Below are 19,510 nucleotides of genomic sequence, written 5' to 3'. Positions count from 1 at the left end.
TATGTATCCAGCATAAAAGTTATATTAAAAAGTCTTAGTGTGACAGTATTTTTTTTTTCCAGAATTGATTCGAACACTGAATAAACCAGCTGAGTTATCTATCAACAGAAAAGAAGTATCCCTCTCAAATAGAATGCAGGAAAGCAAAGAAAAAACATGGCAAACAGATATATTACCATGTTTCTTATAACTGGGCTACCTCCTGTCCACTAACACTATACCTGCTTCCACTTTTAAAGGAGAGAGAGAGAGAGAGAGAGAGAGAGAGAGAGAGAGAGAGAGAGAGAGAGAGAGAGAGAGAGAGAGAGAGAGAGAGAGAGAGAGAGAGAGAGAGAGAGAGAGAGAGAGAGAGAGAGAGAGAGAGAGAGAGAAATAATACTAAGTTTCAGGTTTCATATAGATAAAAAAAAATTGTAAATATTGTATCCTGACCAAGACATTGATTTATGTATCGAAGATGATTATGTATACAGTAAACATAAATTATCAGCAGGTGTTGCAAATAGATGATATAGTTCTTATACTCTATGGATATGTTTTATTTTTTCTCACAGATAATATTCCCAATATACAATGTTTTATATATATATATATATATATATATATATATATATATATATATATATATATATATATATATATATATATATATATATATATACACACACACACACACACACACACACACACACACACACACACACACACACACACACACACACACACAATAATGAAAAGCTTCTGTATAGTGAAAACCAAAAACCAAGCCTTCTTTTACCTATGAAAATAGTTTTCTAATACTATGATTAGAGAGATAAATTAAGTGTCAATTGATACACTAATATCAGTTGTTTACACACACACACACACACACACACACTTCCATTGCATCCCTATATTGCTTTTGTTATATAAGAAAGCAACTGAGACAAGACTGCAGTGTACAGAACACTTCACTACAAATTCTCATTTCCAATTAGCCAAGGAATATCACATTCAAAGCCTCGTAAACTATTTTATGATATAACCTAATTTCTGAAAGACAGCAAAAACTAGCATTACAAACTTTACTTAATTTAATGAAGATTGTTTAAGTAAAAATATTGTCAGTATACCCTGTCTGTACCCATTTCATTCATCACCATTCATTAACCCTGTCTCACTCTCTAACACAAACACACAACATACACATTTGAACCTCATTCTCTACACCCTTACACCACCTCATCCACCATCCAACAACTGCTATTTAGTCACATCCGTAGTATCTCCTTGCCAATTCTATGACTTAGAGGCCAACTTTTCTGTCTTACAATCACAAACACTCCGCTTCCAACTGTACACCTGCACTGACTCCTAAAACTCATTCACAGAGAAGGTATTCACAACCATGACACCTCAAGTGCCACCACAGAGATTCTTCTTAATTTCATCATAGGCAAGATTAACCATCCTATGCAATCTGTGAGCAAATACCACCCTAGAGATTCATCTTTCAACATTGCCCATTGGATATTGTTTTGTTATCCTTCATAAGCAAGACTGTGTAAAAATCAACTCTATCTACTATTTAGAGATTTTCAAGCCAAAGCAAGTTGATCAGTTTTGCCTTATGCTTTCATTACCTATACATAACAAAACAGAGATGGCAACTATCTTCATCACATCAGGTTTTGTTGATCATGCATAATAAGATTTTCTTTTCTTATATAATTTACTGACTTAGGAAAAATAAGTATTTTTTTCAGGGAGTATATTGATTTGACAAGGCCTGCTTTTCTTAGAGCATTTATGAGAAAAAAGCAAAATACATTATGAAGAAATATCTTCAATCAGTTACTTTCAGATTAAACACACACACACACACACACACACACACTATTGAGTAATGCTTTCATTGTTCAGCTTTACCTGTCACATAAGGCTACAGTTTTGGAAAACTGCACAATTTTAAATAATACTATAATGTTCTAATCCAATATGGAAAAGAAAATCTAATCAAACAAATGTTTCAATGCTTCCAGCATATTTGATTTTCCTACATAATATTATATAATTCCATGAGCAGAACACACATTTGTATAAAATAACTCTAACAAAACAATTTCAACAGTCATTAACGAGAGTTTTGTACTTGCGAGTGGGGCTCGGCAAGACATCAGAGGTAGAGTATAACCGGAAATTGCTGTCGGTGTAACCCTCGTGAAGGAATACTGACGTGGCCAACAGTAGAACGAACTGTAAAAGGAGAAAACAACTAAATCATTCTATTCTATTTTCTATATACATACCAGTTCAGCAATACCACATAGGATAGCCTGGACACAGCATCATACACTTCTACACATCATTACACTTATCTCTATCTTCATCAGGTCATTGGCTTCTACAAGCATTGTTTCTTGGATACACAAATCAATGCTAAAAAATAAAACAAAACTCCATCTCCATCTCCTGCATCACAAGACCACACAAGATTTATATTCATGTTCATATTACTTATATTCTTTTATGTAAAAGGGCCACTGACCAAGAGCAACAAAGAAAGTTCTATAAAAGAGACATTCAAGTCCCAGCTCTCAAAACATCATCAGATGTAATAATTAAATAACAGAGGTTAAGTAATTTGAAACCACCCACACCAAATCATTATTGGAAGGAGGAAATACAGAAACACACAGTATATTCCAGAGTTTACCAGAGAAAGAATGACTGAGAATACTGGTAAAGGCACTTAGGGAAAGAATTTTACAGATGAAACATGATGCTAGACAAAATAACAAAATGACACAGTGAATAAAAGAGGATATCACAAAGAACTCAAAGGTGTCATCACTCACCAGAGCAACATGCATGGCACAGACAGGCAGCCACACTCCTCGACTCAGTGTTTCAGCATCACGCTTAAAGTCATCTATTAATGTAGGAAGGCAACCCTGCAAAAGATATTTTCATTATAACCTAAAGAAATATCTGATAAGCACTACAAATGTAGAGTAGATGTAGTGTAGATAAAATATAAGGCATAAAGACTAATTGGTATTAGCTTTAACATATATTCATCCATATATATGAAGCTAAAATTCTTCATGAGTCATGTAGGTACGACAAGACACCTACACATAAGTATTCACATTGAAATTCAATTCCTTGCACCTTGGTCAACTTTAACAATCAACAAAGATAATTCAGCCCTCTGTCATTTTTACCTTACACCAAAAAATGATATACATAGCTATGAAGATAATCAATGATGCAACTAAGAAATGAGACCACAATAACCTCATTGATACTCAAGGAATAATCTAAAACAATAGAAGATTGCCAGAGTATTGAGACAAAAAAAAATAAATAAATAAAAAAAAGCAGGAACCAAACCCATGTATCAAACCTAAGACCTCTCATCTGCACAGTAAATGTGTTAACTGTCACACAACAGTTGCTTCCTGGTGACAACCTTGACAGAGACTTACCTCTGTCTCAATATCATCTTCAGGGGTAACATCATTCTTTATGCCTTTCCCACACCCTTCAGAAATAAGCAAACAGCATGAGTCAGGAACATCTGTCCCATTCCCAAAGGCCGTGTCAAACCAGTCCTCATAGTCTTCTGTTCCACAACAATTCATCTGTAATAATGAAATATTACAATTCCTTATCCTAATGTCATACTTTCCTGTGGATATCATACAGGGAGGTCCCATTTTACATGAACCTATGACATGAGAAAATTATACGATATGTGCAAATTAAAGATGATCTTTATACAAGTGCAAAAACCCAATGTTATATGCTTCAGTCTGAGGCAAGCAAAATTACAAAACTTAAAATGTATGTCTTCCTTCACATCCTTGCTAACACAGCAGCATTGTATTTGATAAACAATGATTCAGATGTGCACAGCTGAGTTTCTGGGTGCTGGAAGATAACTGCACACCCATCTCTTGTCCCCTTCCTACCATGCATTCAACACCAGTCCTCTTTTAAACTGAACTTGGCTTTACTTATCATTATATTTGTACTCTATCATCACTTTGTTTGCAAGCATATCTACAACACAAGTAAAGTGCATTATGTGATTCATTGGTACTTGTGTGTTACAGTATTATTAATGTGTTCTTTTATTCATTGCAAGCAAAACATAACATAATCACTCTAATCATGAAAACACAGACAATTATAAAGTTTCCTATAAAAGTAGGCTGCCTATATTCCATTCCTCAGCACATATTCTAGACAAAATCACATTATCACTTGCTAATCAGAACATAAGTTGTTTCTATCAAAACGCAAGTCTGGCTTATCAATATGAATGTTTAGTTTATCAGATAATAAAAACTGTTTAACAGTATGTAACTTTCACTTATTAGAACACTGGGCATGACAGATTTATTAGATTGAAAATGTAGTTCATCAAGCTGAAAGCAATGATTATCAAAGATCAATATAGATATAAATGATACGCAAAAAATAATGGGACATTAAAGGAGATATATATATATATATATATATATATATATATATATATATATATATAGAGAGAGAGAGAGAGAGAGAGAGAGAGAGAGAGAGAGAGAGAGAGAGAGAGAGAGAGAGAGAGAGAGAGAGAGAGAGAGAGAGAGAGAGAGAGAGAGAGAGAGAGAGAGAGAGAGAGAGAGAGAGAGAGAGAGAGAGAGAGAGAGAGAGAGATTTTTATGCTATGGCCTATAGCGCCTGTAGGCATACCTGAAGAGTATGTACAGGAAGCGCTGTTCAGCTTCCACCCATTAGTGGCAGTCAATTTTATTTATAGTTGCACCCATATTAGGGCCCATATCACCACCCAAGCACATCTTTGGTGTAACCACCTAGATAACTTTAAACCACTCAACAAATGGCATAGTTTCAAGGGGGTACATGGTGGGATTCGAACCTATGCATGGATGTCTGCCTGATCCCACGCTCACCACCTTATCCACTACGCCACCACCTATAAAGTGATATATAGACAGAGAGACAGACAATACATGCAGAAAGATAACAAAATTTAGTAAAAATCTTTTAAGCTAAAAATGTTCAAAGAACTCACCTCAAGCTGAATTTCATCCCACATTTGAGTGTCAGAAATATTTGCACCATAGGCTGCCTCACTCACTTCCATTTCTTGTTTCATGTGAAGGGAGAGGGAGTTCAAGAACAACGCCTTCTTCTGATATACTAACACTGTAGTGCCCATTTCAGTTACTATAGCCATCAACAGTAACGAAAGACACTGTAAAATACCAATCATGGTTATTTTAGAATCTTCAAAGTACTGTATATAGTATGTACTAGACCATAAGCAATACAGCATCAAAAGATAACAGCAACATCAATCACCATGAGATTACATTATACCAGAGTACATAATTCTCACCATTTTGAAGCCCTTAGGATTTGGTGCTAAGGTAGAAATAGCACCAACAGTACTGATGGCTGTGATCATGACTCCCAGCACCATCACAGACCCCACCGCCAACCACAGCCACACAGGAACCCATGGCGAGAGATAAGCCACATAGGAAGACAGCAAGCTGGCACCGGTATAGCCCAATGCTATACCAGTACCCTGGTAGAGCAAAGAAAAATATATAATGTAAATAAAACATTCATCATATATATTATTCAATATTTATGTTAAATGCTATACTGAAATACAAGAATGCCACTTATTATATGGACTTCTGCAAACAGCAGTTAACATTTTGTGCTTAGATTTATTTATTATTATTACAATGTTTGATTAATTTATTTTTGAAACCCCTTTTGTTTGAGTGCAGTTTAGCACAGTATGTACACCCGAAGCACTTAAGTTGTAGATCACATCATTTGGGGCATTTCTAATGATTTTACCATGTGGTGCAAATAAAAAAAAAACGTGCAAGCAAATTTTTAAAATTCATCTCAATTTCGTCACTCCAACCCGCATGCACTAAGAAAGCATATTCTGCAATATCATCAACACAAGTAAGCTAGGGAAAATTTCAAGCCATATCAGAAAAATTACCTTTTTCTACATAATCACACCAAACTTAACCTGACCTAAATCACATACTCGCCATGTTTTAGGTGACTCTGATTATTTACCCAATGGAAAATACTCCTTTTCATCTCACCCTGCCTGAAAACCCACATTCCCACAGGTCCCCAAGTTTGTTGCATGTAGAGGGTTGATAACATTTGTCCCAGACTTTATACTGTCATATTTATGTATACAATGGGTTATGTGATGGTCTGGAAGAAATCAGCTGAGAAATAAGGAGCCGAAGTTATAACATAACATAACATAAATAATAGGATAACAAAGGGCCACCAGGGCCCATCTAGGTTATCCTGTATCAGTCGCACAGCGACCTCGTCATCAGTACTTAAAGATACACTTACAAGTACACAATACATTATATACTAATTCTAAATATTTGGCCCATTAACAGGGCTAAGTCCTGCATCGAATTCCTCTACAATCTGTAATCCCCATACATGGGGATCATGTCTTGTTTAACTATAGTAAATTTCTTATAAAAACTATCATGCAGCGCTATACATAATTATAAATCTAATAAATTTAAGTGCTTATCTAATCTGTTTTTAAACATTGTCAAACTAGTGCTATTTACAACCGTCTCTGGCAATGCATTCCAGAAGTCTACCACCCTATGACTAAAGAAATATTTTCTTATATCTAACCTGCAGCCTTGCTTTCTAATCTTCCTGCCATGATTTCTAGTCCTACTTCCTCCTCTAAGGTAAAGAAAGATCTCACATCTATGTAGTTTGTATCTGAGAACATTTTAAATAACTCTATCATATCCCTCTTATACATCTCCTCTCAAATGAAAACATGTTTAATGCCTTTAATCTATCTCTATACTCCAGGCGCTTCAAAGCTGGTATCATCCTAGTTGCTCTTCTCTGAACTGCTTCTAACATGTTGATATCCTGCCTATAGTGGGGTGACCAGGCCTGTATGCAATACTCTAAATGGGGCCTAACATAGGAATTATATAAGCTACGCACCACTTCCTTACTTTTATAACTAACATTTCTATTTATAAAACCCAGGATCCTATTTGCCCTATTTCTTGCTTCTAATAATGAACCTTTGCCATCATCAATCAACTGCACTTTCCTACAAGGTTGGCAAGCATATGAGGGATAGAAGAGAAACACAAGATAGGGTATATTGTGATAAACTATACTTTTACCAATTTTTTCCAGTTACTGGAGCTGTGACTTGGGTTTGGCAATTAGTTTCACCTGTACAGCAATGTGGATGAATACCTATATAATATGGTTGGTCAATATGGAGTTAAAATTAATCAGAATTTGAGTCTTTAACTGATGAGAAGAGTTGGAAAGCCATATTGCAACTGGACAAAGCGTAAAATAATACCTTTAGTTACACTTATCAGTTAATTTCTCATTTTAAATAACGAACTTAATATTGTCTACCACTACAAATCATCTATAATTTTGAGTCACAGCAAAATAGCTTCCTTTCCCAAACCACTCTTACAAAAAAAATAATAAATAAATAAATGAAAATAAAATAAATAAATAATCAAAAGAAATATCAATAACAATAAATCCACTCCCAGGACTGTTGTGCAAAAATAGAGGTACTATCCAATAATCCAATATACGAGGAAAACTATCAAATACTAATATAGCTACTAGTTACACATCGACAGCCTGCTAAGTGACACATAACAGAATCACACTAATACACCAAGATACCGCCGGTCATCCATTCTGCATCAATATAATGACCAGGTGGTGTTGCTACTCGGCGACACCAGCCAAGTCACGGGGATTGCGGAGTACGTAGGTCACCACTCACTCATCTCCACTCCACGCCACCACCACACACTGACCACCACACCTCTCACGCTCCATACCACCACGCCACTCTGCTCTAACACTTCTGATAGTAAGGACAGGAAGGAATCCATACTCACAGCCATAATGATAAATGTGGCGAAGGCTATGTACTTGGCCACCGCCATGATCAGCTGATCTTCTCTGGACGTCATCGCAGAGCAAGACGCTGCCACTTCTTGATGTGTTGCCGAAATGGCCTTGGACGTGATCCGCGGGAGCTTTAAATGTGCGGATAATTCATTGACTTCATTGTTGTTCTTGTTTCTCTCTCCTATATGTGATATCATAGCTATTATAATTCATATGAATTCCATTAAGTATTTCGCTACACCAATTATATCTTACATCTACTTAATTGCTTTCCCCACAAATCGCATTTCTTCACTATCATAATCATCTTATTTCGTCAACTTGAAACATCTTTTATTTGTACAGAATACACTGGTGTTTTCCCATTTATCGTACATTAAGGGAAGCTACATGTCACAGTCCCTGTATAAAGCCAACCAACCTATTTCAACCTGTCATCCATATACTTTTAATTTATCTAACAGCCTTCTTTATCCCAGTAATGAACACTACCAAGAGGACGGACAGAGGGAGGCTCTGCCGCGTATAATATACTTCATACTGAGGGCCATATGAATTAACTCCTACCTATTGTGTATATATATATATATATATATATATATATATATATATATATATATATATATATATATATATATATATATATATATATATACACACACACACACACACACACACACACACACACACACACATATATATATATATATATATATATATATATATATATATATATATATATATATATATATATATATATATATATATATATATATATGTGTGTGTGTGTGTGTGTGTGTGTGTGTGTGTGTGTGTGTGTGTATATATATATATATATATATATATATATATATATATATATATATATATATATATATATATATATATATATATATATATATATATACACACACACACACACACACACACATATATATATATATATATATATATATATATATATATATATATATATATATATATATATATATATATATATATATATATATATATGTGTGTGTGTGTGTGTGTGTGTGTGTGTGTGTGTGTGTGTGTGTGTATATATATATATATATATATATATATATATATATATATATATATATATATATATATATATATATATATATATAAGTGAGGACCATGGCAGAAAAAAAACTGAGGTCAGGTCATTAATTGTTTGGTAGACAATTCTGCTTCATTGCTTACATAATAAAGTTGCTATTACACTGGAAGGGATGGGATGAGGGGACAAAGAGGGAGCAAATGGGATAGAGATTGGGATCAGAAGGGGGAATAGCAGCTAAGGATAACAGGGAGTGTACAAGAATGAGATGCTGCAATTCTTTCCTCAGTGGACTCCATGGTGATCACTCAGACTCAAGAACATTACTACTTGGTTGGATTTGTGATGGCTCTTATATCTGTACTTCTGGTGTTGCTGCTCTAGATGTAATCTGTTGTGATTTTTTATATTATAATATTAAATTCATGGCTCTCTCTCTCTCTTAATTAGTAATACTACTTAAGAAGAGCACTTACAGTATCTAATATACTGTACAATGATTTGCAAGTATTGCATAATTGTACAGCAATCACATTTAATATCAGAACCCAAGACTTAGATGGTATTTCATAACCATGGCCATTTAATCAAATACCTTTGACTGCACACACTGTCCTCTAAGGATTCAGAGAAGTGTGTGGAAAACAGAAATAAATGAACAGGAAAATTTTTAACTTCCTATGTTTCCTCACATGTACAGTACTTATAATTAAAACCCCCTCCAATCTTAAGCTGAAATCAAGACTAGTTAGTTTTGGTATAAGACATCCCAGTTTACACGATTGTTTAAGGGGACTGCATAGAGTTTGATGAATCATGAAGAAAAGTGAATGGAATTTAATGAAACTTAATCAAAATGTCAAAACTACCATACAAATGAGCCCTACCAAATTTTAAGAAATCTTGATTATTAATTTGTTGTTGTTTTTCGTTATTTTTATTTATTTTTTTTTTATTGCATCTACTTTATCAGTTTTGGTCATACAGTGTATTTTCATACATCATTTTAAAGAGGATTTCCATATCTATCAAACAAATTAATGAAATTTGAAAAAAATGTTTTTGTCTTTTTTTAGATAAACAAATAAAAATATGAAAAAAATGAAAAAATTCTTTCAATTTAATTTCATGTAAACCGTATTTTTTAATATATAATTAATTTATCAGACAGAAATCATCTACACACCATACTCTGCAAAGAAAAATTAACAGAATAAAAATTAGTTAAAAATAAAAAATGTAGTTACTCATAGAAGCATCAAAATGCATCAAAAATCCATTCTTGAGAAAATGGCTCTTAAAGTTTGGCTATGATTTACTCCTATAACAATCCATTTCTCAGAAAATTTTACTTAATAAATTTTATAGGTCTTTTAATGTAATTTCCAAAAAAACAAACTGATTTGAAATTGGGTAATCAATAAAAAAAATACAGTAATTATGGAATCAGTAACCAAAATGTTTTCCTGTGACGGCAATTGAAAAAATGGGAAATGTTGTCATATCATACAATAAGCTTTATGCAAATCAATCTTAGGAGGTTCAGGCTCTTCCACATGACCCATGAGGTGGCTTGATACCCACAAAATGCCTAAATTATCGCGTACAAGACTAAACAGACGTGCGAGCATGTCCAGGATTGTTTCTATCTACAATCCACTGAACGCAAATGAGAGGAGAGAGGAGAGAAGTGAGGAGAGAATCCAGTCTCCTTCCACCAGCACCAACACGACCACCACCACCACCACCAGCTGTTGGTTGCTTCCCCGTTCAGTTCCAGCAATAGTTTCTTGGTTAATGTTGAATCTGAGAGTTCTGCTAAATTGAGGAAGAGGCTAGTAGCTAATAAACTACCTGTTCTAACACCAACAAGTCATGAAAGTGGAATAATAAGCATCAGTTCTCGCAATGATTTTGCCAGCAAAATCATTGAGAGAACTGATGCTCCAGTACACACACTACACTTGGTTTTTGCTGGCAATATAATTGACAGAACTGATGCTTATTATTCCACTTTCATGACTTGTTGGTGTTAGAACAGGTAGTTTATTAGCTACTAGCCTCTTCCTCAATGCAACAGAACTCTCAGATTCAACATTATCCAAGACACTATTGCTGGAACTGGACAAGGAAGCAACCAACAGCTGGTGGTGGTGGTGGTGGTGGTGGTGGTGGTGGTGGTGTGGTGGTGGTGTGGTGGAAGGAGACTCGATTCTCTCCTCTCTCCTCTCGTTTGCTTTCAGTGGATTGTAGATAGAAGTAATCCTGGACATGCTCGCACGTCTGTTTAGTCTTGTACGCAATAATTTAGGCATTTTGTAGGTAAATAATACGAAAAACACAATGTATATAATGCCCTGCTGGGCATTTAAATGTACTAATGTCAAATGAAAAACCAGTTGACATCATAATTGATGCCATCAAACTTTTGAATCAGAAACAATCGTCCCCACAAAGACTTTTCCTGAGGGGTAATGGAAGCACACACTTTTATGGCTGTTGATATACAACAATACAGACTAACACTAAATGTTCTTTTCTTTTCAGTGGCCCTCTGGTTCTTTCAGTTTGGCCATTTAGAGTCTTTTTGTTTCTCTTTTCCTGTTTATTTTTGTCACAAAACTTATAAAATCATTCCAATATGATCTATAACAAATGAAAAATATCTTGCTATAAAAAATCATTATAAAAACCCTGCCAGCCTAGATCAAAGCCTCTTCATTTCTGACATATTCTCCAATGTCCGCTTGGTGGAAACAAATTATATCCATGGGATCAGCATGTCGACATTCTGCCGTTGCTTTCGCAGCCACTCCAAATCCCTGAGGAAAATGTAAATTTTCTTATTTCTTAGATCACTTCATACTTAAAAAGAGAGAAAACTATTTAATGAGAAAGTGGACATATTAAGATAAAAGTACTGGAGTAAAACTTTTAAAGCGTAAAAACAAATTTAAGAAGTTAAAAATATCAAAGATGTTCAGACTGAATCTCCATTCACTGTCAAGTTGTGTATGTAGCATGATGGTTATGAAATATTTTGAAATGTATTAAAAAACTATCATAAATGCTATGTAAAGCTTAAAGGTCAGGTCATTATGTCAGGAAGTTAACTTCATCCAGCATTCAATGCAACAAGGCCAGAAAATAGCCTAACAATTTTAGGTGTCCCAGTACCATCTCATATCAAACTGTTCTTCTGTCACTGCAAAATTAATCACTTGAATGGCAGACCCAAAACATAACTTGAATGTAAAGGAACTCAATCTTACCAATGGGATATCCTTTGAAGAAAGCACAACTACTCCAGCATACTTTGGAGTATTTTCTGAAATTCGTGACAGGCCAGATTTGTAAACATGATTGCCATACATGAAGTTTTGTTCTGCTGATTCCTTGATCCATATTTTGTTCTGGAAAAGAAAATATTTGATAAACCATTAACATAAATTTAAAAGGTAAAACAATGAAATGAACATCAATGTTATATAAAAGTCTCACCTGGCAATAAGGATGAAGAAAGTCTAAGGCTGTGATGTGAAGTAAGAACTTTCCTCCTTTTGTTATCTTGCCAAAACACACACCTAGGGAGACAATGTTGTCCCGAGGTAACGTTGCAGCAAACTTCATTATGTCTTCCTTTACATAATATATTCTGCCATTATGAAGGCGGAAGCAATACAGCCCATCTGACCTTTCTAAGAGGGCTCGGACATTACTTCCAATGCTGAGAAAAAAGTCATGCAATAAAAATTAATGTACAAGAACTCTTTCAGTGCATAAACAACTAAAAATCTCCAAACTATGATAAATAAACCAGAATTCCACAAATTATATTTGAAAAATCAAAAGATACCAATTCTGATAATGAATGAAAATAATTTCAACAATGAAGCACTTTTAATATACTACCTACCCAAGAAAGTGGTGCCATTATTGCACAGTGCCCAAATCTTTTTTTAATCTTAGTCATAAGAACTGAAAGTTCTTGCGTCCCTGCAAGCAAGCTTAATAAGAAATTGCCTCCTAAAGTAACCTCCCTCTACTGGCTTGGCAGAATAAGCCGGTAGACCCTCAGGTGTGGCCAAGGTTCATGTTTATGTTCCTTTTCCAGATTTAGCATTGCCGTGCAGTCTGTGGTGTCACAGCCTCTAGTGCCCTGAGGGTGCTGGCAGCATGTGAATTTTCTCACAACACGCGGTTGTCAGACAAGCTGAGTGAAGATTACAAGTATGAGCACTTTTAACATAAACACTTTCACTTACTATTTTTTCAGCTTAGTAAAAACCAAGACGGTTTCCTCGTTCTTCAGTGGCCTCATTGTGTCTCACAGGTCTTTATTCTAGATTTCAAACCTAGTTTAAAAGAAAAAAAAATATTCAATCAGACGACCACTTCAGAATGCACACCGCCTGGCTACTCTGTGCTCAGCTGCTGTTCGTTTGAGCCGGGAGGACCAATCTCAAATACGGGATATTGTTGAAAATTCAAATTTAACATAATGTAAATTGGTCTAAAGTAGTTTTAATTCTAAGATATTAATTATCAATTACATATTTTTCTTAAAATAATGTGCTATTATTAGAATTAATGAATACACCATTGGACAATATTCGAGTCAGTCTATTTGTGCACAGCATGTTTGTAAATAAAGGCACGTGGTATCACGCGCGTTCATTATGTGTGCATATATGTATCTATGTATTTGTATAATATACACATACATACACACACATAATATATATATATATATATATATATATATATATATATATATATATATATATATATATATATATATATATATATATATATATATATATATATATATATATATATATATATATATATATATATATATATATATATATATATATATATATATATATATATATATATATATATATATATATATATATATATATATATATATATATATATATATATATATATATATATATATATATATATATATATATATATATATATATATATATATATATATATATAGATAGATAGATAGATAGATAGATAGATATAGATATATATATATATATATATATATATATATATATATATATATATATATATATATATATATATATATATGTGTGTGTATGTATGTGTATATTATACACATACATAGATACTTATATGAACACATAATGAACGCGCGTGATACCACGTGCCAGCTTTGCCTTTCTTCTCCCTTCACTGACCATCGTGGTGAACTAGCCTTCAATTTTGCTACCTTCCATGACCTAGAGCAATGGTTCTTAACCTGGGGGGCGTTGGTGATTTCCGGGGGGCGGTACGAGCCTCAGGTGAAAAGTAGAAGTTTTTCCATTTATGGGTTATTTTCATGACAAGAGCTCGTTGCTATCAAAACCAAGTACAGAAACCGCCTGAACGATGAAGGGGACTTACGTTGTGCACTCTCAAGCATTCGACCACGTATTCAAGATCTGGTAGCTAAGAAGCAGTGTCAAATATCTCACTAACCATGTATTCAAGATCTGGTAGCTTAGAGCAGTGTCAAATATCTCACTAACCATGTATTCAAGATCTGGTAGCTTAGAGGGGTGTCAAATGTCTCACTAATGTAATTAATGCTTAGTAAATGGACTAAAATGCCTTTTTTTTTTTTTTATCTTATTTTGGTTTTAAATCGGGGGAGTGAAATCTATCTATAGATGCAAGGGGGGCGTGGAGGGAAAGAGCAGTTCCTAGAGGGGGAGTGGTAGTAAAAAGGTTAAGAACCACGGACCTAGAGCAACTGGTGCAACATCCTACTCGTAGCCTATTCCTGACCGTCTTGGAGATGCGCCCAACATTCTTTATCTTTTCCTCACCTCTAATACTTCAGCTTATGCTGTCACCCTGTCTTCTCCGTTAGGCTCCTCTGATCACAATCTCATTTCTGTATCTTGTCCTATTTCTCCAATCCCTTCTCAGGATCCCCAAAAGTGGAGGTGCCTCTGGCGTTTTACCTCTACTAGATGGGGGGACCTGAGGAGGTATTATGCTGATTTTCCTTGGAATGATTACTGTTTCCTTGTCAGAGACCCATCTCTGTGTGCTGAACGCATAACGGAGGTGATAGTGCATGGAAGCATACATTTCTCATTCATTTTCTTAACCTAAACCTTCTAGACCTTGGTTTGACACAGCCTGTTCTCGTGCTATACATGATAAAGAGGTTGCCCACAAAAGGTACTTGAGCCTTCCATCTCCTGAATCTCATGCACTTTATATTTCTGCCCGGAATCATGCCAAGTCTGTTCTTCAACTTGCCAAACACTCCTTCATAAATAGAAAATGTCAAAATCTTTCAAACTCAAACTCCCTTCGTGATTTCTGGCATCTGGCCAAAACATCTCCAATAACTTTACTTCATCTTTCCCTCCTTTATTTCATCCTGATGGCACCACTGCCATCTCTTCTGTCTCTAAAGCTGAACTTTTCTCTCAAACCTTTGCTAAAAACTCCACCTTGGAAGATTCTGGGCTTGTGCCTCCCTCTCTTCCTCCCTCTGACTCTTTCATGTCTGCAATTGAAATTCTTCGTAATGATGTTTTTCATGCCCTCTCTGGCCTAAACACTCAGAATGTTTATGGACCTGATGGGGTCCCTCCTATTGTTCTCAAAAACTGTGCTTCCGTACTTGCACCTTGCCTGGCCAAACTCTTTCAACTATGCCTGTCGATTTCTACCTTTCCTTCCTATTGAGGGTAGTTTTTTAATCTATCCTCAATAGGAAGATTTTTAAACATCTGTCACTTCACAATCTTCTATCTGATCGCCAGTATGGCTTCCGTCAAGGTCGCTCTACTGGTGATCTTCTGGCGTTCCTTACTGAGTCTTGGTCATCCTCTTTTAGAGATTTCGGTGAAACTTTTGCTGTCGCGTTAGACATCAAAAGCTTTTGATAGAGTCTGGCACAAAGCTTTGATTTCAAAACTGCCCTCCTACGGTTTCTATCCTTCTCTCTGCAACTTTATCTCAAGTTTCCTTTCCGACCGTTCTATTGCAGCTGTGGTAGACGGCCACTGTTCTTCTCCTAAATCTATTAACAGTGGTGTTCCTCAGGGTTCTGTCCTATCACCCACTCTCTTTCTATTATTCATTAATGACCTTCTTAACCAAACTTCTTGCCCTATCCATTCCTACGCTGATGATACCACCCTACATCTTTCCACGTCCTTTCAGAGACGACCAACCCTTCAGGAAGTCAACAGATCACGCAGGGACGCCACAGAACGCCTGACTTCTGATCTTTCTAAGATTTCTGATTGGGGCAGAGAAAACTTAGTAGTTTCAATGCCTCAAAAACTCAATTCCTCCATCTACATATATCAACTCGACACAACCTTCCTTCTTCAATGACACTCAACTGTCTCCCTCTTCCACACTAAATATCCTATGTTTGTCCTTCACTCATAATCTTAACTGGAAACCTCACATCGCATCCCTTGCTAAAACAGCTTCTATGAAGTTAGGCGTTCTGCGGCGTCTCCGCCAGTTTTCTCGCCTCTCCAACTGCTAACTCTGAGCAAGGGCCTTATCCGTCCTTGTATGAAGTACTCTTCGCATGTTTGGGGGGTTCCACTCATACAGCTTTATTAGATAAGATGAAATCAAAAGCTTTTCGCCTCATCAACTCCCTCCTCTGACTGACTATCTTCAGCCTCTTTCTCACCGCCGAAAGGATGCATCTCTTTCTATCTTTTATCGCTATTTTCATGCTAACTGTACAACTGATCTTGCTAACTCCATGTCTCCCCTCCTCCTGCGGCCTCGCTGCACAAGGCTTTCTTCTTCTTCTTATCCCTGTTCTGTCCAACACTCTAATACAAAAGTTAAACAGCATTTTCAATCATTCATACCTTTCACTGGTAAACTCTGGAACTCCCTACCTGCTTCTGTATTTCCATCTTCCTATTACTTAACTTCTTTTAAGAGAGAGGTGTCAAGACATTTGTCCCACTCTTTTGACTAATTCTATCTAATCTTTTATGGAGACTGCAATTCTAGTGGGTTTTTATTTCTAATATAGTTTTTTTTTGCCCTTGGCAGTTCTCCCTCTTACACACACACACACACACACACACACACACACACACACACACACACACACACACACACACACACACACACACACACACACACACACACACACACACACACACACACACACACACACACACACATATATACATATATATATATATATATATATATATATATATATATATATATATATATATATATATATATATATATATATATATATATATATATATATATATATATATATATATATATATATATATATATATATATATATATATGAACTGGCTACCTGTTCATATCTATCTCTCTCTCTCTCTCTCTCTCTCTCTCTCTCTCTCTCTCTCTCTCTCTCTCTCTCTCTCTCTCTCTCTCTCTCTCTCTCTATATATATATATATATATATATATATATATATATATATATATATATATATATATATATCTGTTATATATATATATATATATATATATATATATATATATATATATATATATATATATATATATATATATATATATATATATATATATATATATATATATATATATATATATATATATATATATATATATATATATATATATATATATACAGACGAGAGAGAGAGAGAGAGAGAGAGAGAGAGAGAGAGAGAGAGAGAGAGAGAGAGAGAGAGAGAGAGAGAGAGAGAGAGAGAGAGAGAGAGAATAAATATGAACTGGTAGCAGTGAAGGTGTATGTTTATACGCAAATTTCACATTAATGTAGCTTTTTCACCTTTGTGGCTGCAGTGAGTATGAAGGTACAGTAAGATTTTTTTTGTATTAAAATTTGTCATATATTTCATCCTTACTAATAGAGGCCACAAACAATACAGCACTTTCAACAACATAGATTCCCCTATACCTAAAAAGAAAAATAAGACTTTAATTGTATGCTAAAATCTCAAGTATTATGAAATTATTTGAAAAACCTTTATTACAATCACTTTTATATTTTCTGTATCAATTTGAATGTCACTGGTATTGAGAAAACAAGTTGGTCCATGAAAAGAAAGGAAGAAGTAAAAATTTAGAAGGTAATTTATGCTGGAAATTAAACAGATGAAACAAGGAACTGATGAGTGAGAAACAGCCACGCTCCAGGTGCTGATCGCTACAGATTTACTTACATGACACTCAGATAAGATGATAAAAAGGTCACATAGTAGATACGACGTCAGCTGATAACTTTTGTTTATCGCATAGTTAATTACGTAAAACGCAAGAGGACTCGACAACTCAATCGGGACCATCATGTTTTCTTACAACTGCTGGTGTATCTGTCAAGGTGCCAGCTATGTAAAAGTTAAGAGAACAAGAAACACTGATGCAAACATGACTGAAACACTCCCTGCGAGGATGTCATGAAGGGATAAATTGTCACTATATAGTGGTGGTGACGATAGAACTTTCCTTACTCGTCCTTGCCTAGTAACCGGCTGGAGAGGATTAAATATAATGAGTCATTATCTGAGCCTGTAAGTCTCTGCTAGAAATGATTGTGAAATCTTCAAACATATGAAGGATTCACCATTACATCCGCTACAAACAATATGAAATGAAAAATAGTAAATCAATAAAGAAAGAAACAATTGAGAAATAACAAAATTACGTTGAGGGTACAAGATCCACAGAATATGGAAAAAAAAAAAATAATAATATCCAGAACAGGAATTTATCATAACCTGTGTGTTCCTGACGAAGAATGTTCATCAAGTTCCCACTGCATTCCAGAGGGCCTTGCCGGTTGACTGCGCTGCATGGCACCTCTTTCTTGTTTGAGAGGTTTTTATCTTGGAAGTCCTCGAGGTCGTCATTGAAAAAGTTAGGAGTCTCACAATGATGCTTCCGCGCCTACAACCTCATGTTCAGAAGTCAGCAAATAGCTCTGATACCAGTTTTAGACATGTTGAAGCAATCCCACTGGATGGTAAAGACAGACAACGTCATTTCAACAATATCATTTATGACAGATACACGCCTAACCTCCACAAAATTAAGAGTCCTGTCACTGCACCGGCTGATCACTCACCACGAGCTCACTTTCAATGCTGCCTAAATCAGCTGAAGACAGCTGTCCATATGGCTGACAAAACATAATAAATTTGACACAATGTTACCAAAAATCCTCATGGATAAGCCTCGTAGCCATGCAGTACCATGAAATGACGAACCGAATGTTGCTAAGTTTGATCAATTGTTGACATCGGTATCGGGTCACTAGCAAGGGAGCATCCACTTTAGAGGTAAGAATAAACATAGTCAATTAATTTCTGCTAGTAAAAGTTTCATGGACTTAATTTTGTTTGCAGCACGGTTCATATATTTTTTCTCAATTTTATACGTTGGCTGTAAACTTCTT

At 35.1% G+C, this 19,510-nt stretch overlaps 2 protein-coding genes and 1 long non-coding RNA gene across 3 annotated transcripts in view; all 3 read right to left on the bottom strand.

The window, feature by feature from the left end:
• Positions 1–46: 46 nt before the first annotated feature.
• Positions 47–8,545, bottom strand: LOC123505910 (tetraspanin-4-like). The gene is made up of 6 exons (XM_045257759.1): positions 7,977–8,545; positions 5,396–5,587; positions 5,069–5,251; positions 3,474–3,629; positions 2,841–2,936; positions 47–2,238 (listed from the first exon to the last, which is right to left on the bottom strand). The coding sequence occupies exons 1-6, from the start codon at positions 8,184–8,186 to the stop codon at positions 2,107–2,109; spliced, it is 969 nt and encodes a 322-aa protein (XP_045113694.1). The 5' UTR covers positions 8,187–8,545; the 3' UTR covers positions 47–2,106.
• A 548-nt stretch (positions 8,546–9,093) lies between these two features.
• The window catches only part of LOC123505913, a 21,766-nt gene continuing 11,349 nt past the window's right edge, over positions 9,094–19,510 (bottom strand). The window contains exon 3 of the long non-coding RNA XR_006675311.1: positions 9,094–9,486. This is a non-coding gene — a long non-coding RNA (uncharacterized LOC123505913). The remainder of the gene's footprint in view (positions 9,487–19,510) is intronic.
• On the bottom strand, positions 11,640–13,496 carry LOC123505912 (60S ribosome subunit biogenesis protein NIP7 homolog). The gene is made up of 4 exons (XM_045257761.1): positions 13,321–13,496; positions 12,557–12,782; positions 12,328–12,468; positions 11,640–11,877 (listed from the first exon to the last, which is right to left on the bottom strand). The coding sequence occupies exons 1-4, from the start codon at positions 13,374–13,376 to the stop codon at positions 11,758–11,760; spliced, it is 543 nt and encodes a 180-aa protein (XP_045113696.1). The 5' UTR covers positions 13,377–13,496; the 3' UTR covers positions 11,640–11,757.

Source organism: Portunus trituberculatus, chromosome 18 (assembly GCF_017591435.1).
Source record: "Portunus trituberculatus isolate SZX2019 chromosome 18, ASM1759143v1, whole genome shotgun sequence".
NCBI classification, from domain to species: domain Eukaryota; kingdom Metazoa; phylum Arthropoda; class Malacostraca; order Decapoda; family Portunidae; genus Portunus; species Portunus trituberculatus.
The sequence above is the reverse complement of the archived record's forward strand: the minus strand, read 5'-3'. Positions and strand labels throughout refer to the sequence as shown.

Coding starts and splice junctions, on each gene's coding strand:
- LOC123505910 (XM_045257759.1), bottom strand. CDS start 8,186: ATGATATCACATATAGGAGAGAGAAACAAGAACAACAATGAAGTCAAT. Junction 2,937..3,473: donor AAGATGATATTGAGACAGAG/GTAAGTCTCTGT, acceptor TATCTTTTGCAG/GGTTGCCTTCCTACATTAAT. Junction 2,239..2,840: donor GTGCCATGCATGTTGCTCTG/GTGAGTGATGAC, acceptor CTCCTTTTACAG/TTCGTTCTACTGTTGGCCAC.
- LOC123505912 (XM_045257761.1), bottom strand. CDS start 13,376: ATGAGGCCACTGAAGAACGAGGAAACCGTCTTGGTTTTTACTAAGCTG. Junction 12,469..12,556: donor TTCTTCATCCTTATTGCCAG/GTGAGACTTTTA, acceptor TTTCTTTTCCAG/AACAAAATATGGATCAAGGA. Junction 11,878..12,327: donor CTTCAAAGGATATCCCATTG/GTAAGATTGAGT, acceptor CATTTTCCTCAG/GGATTTGGAGTGGCTGCGAA.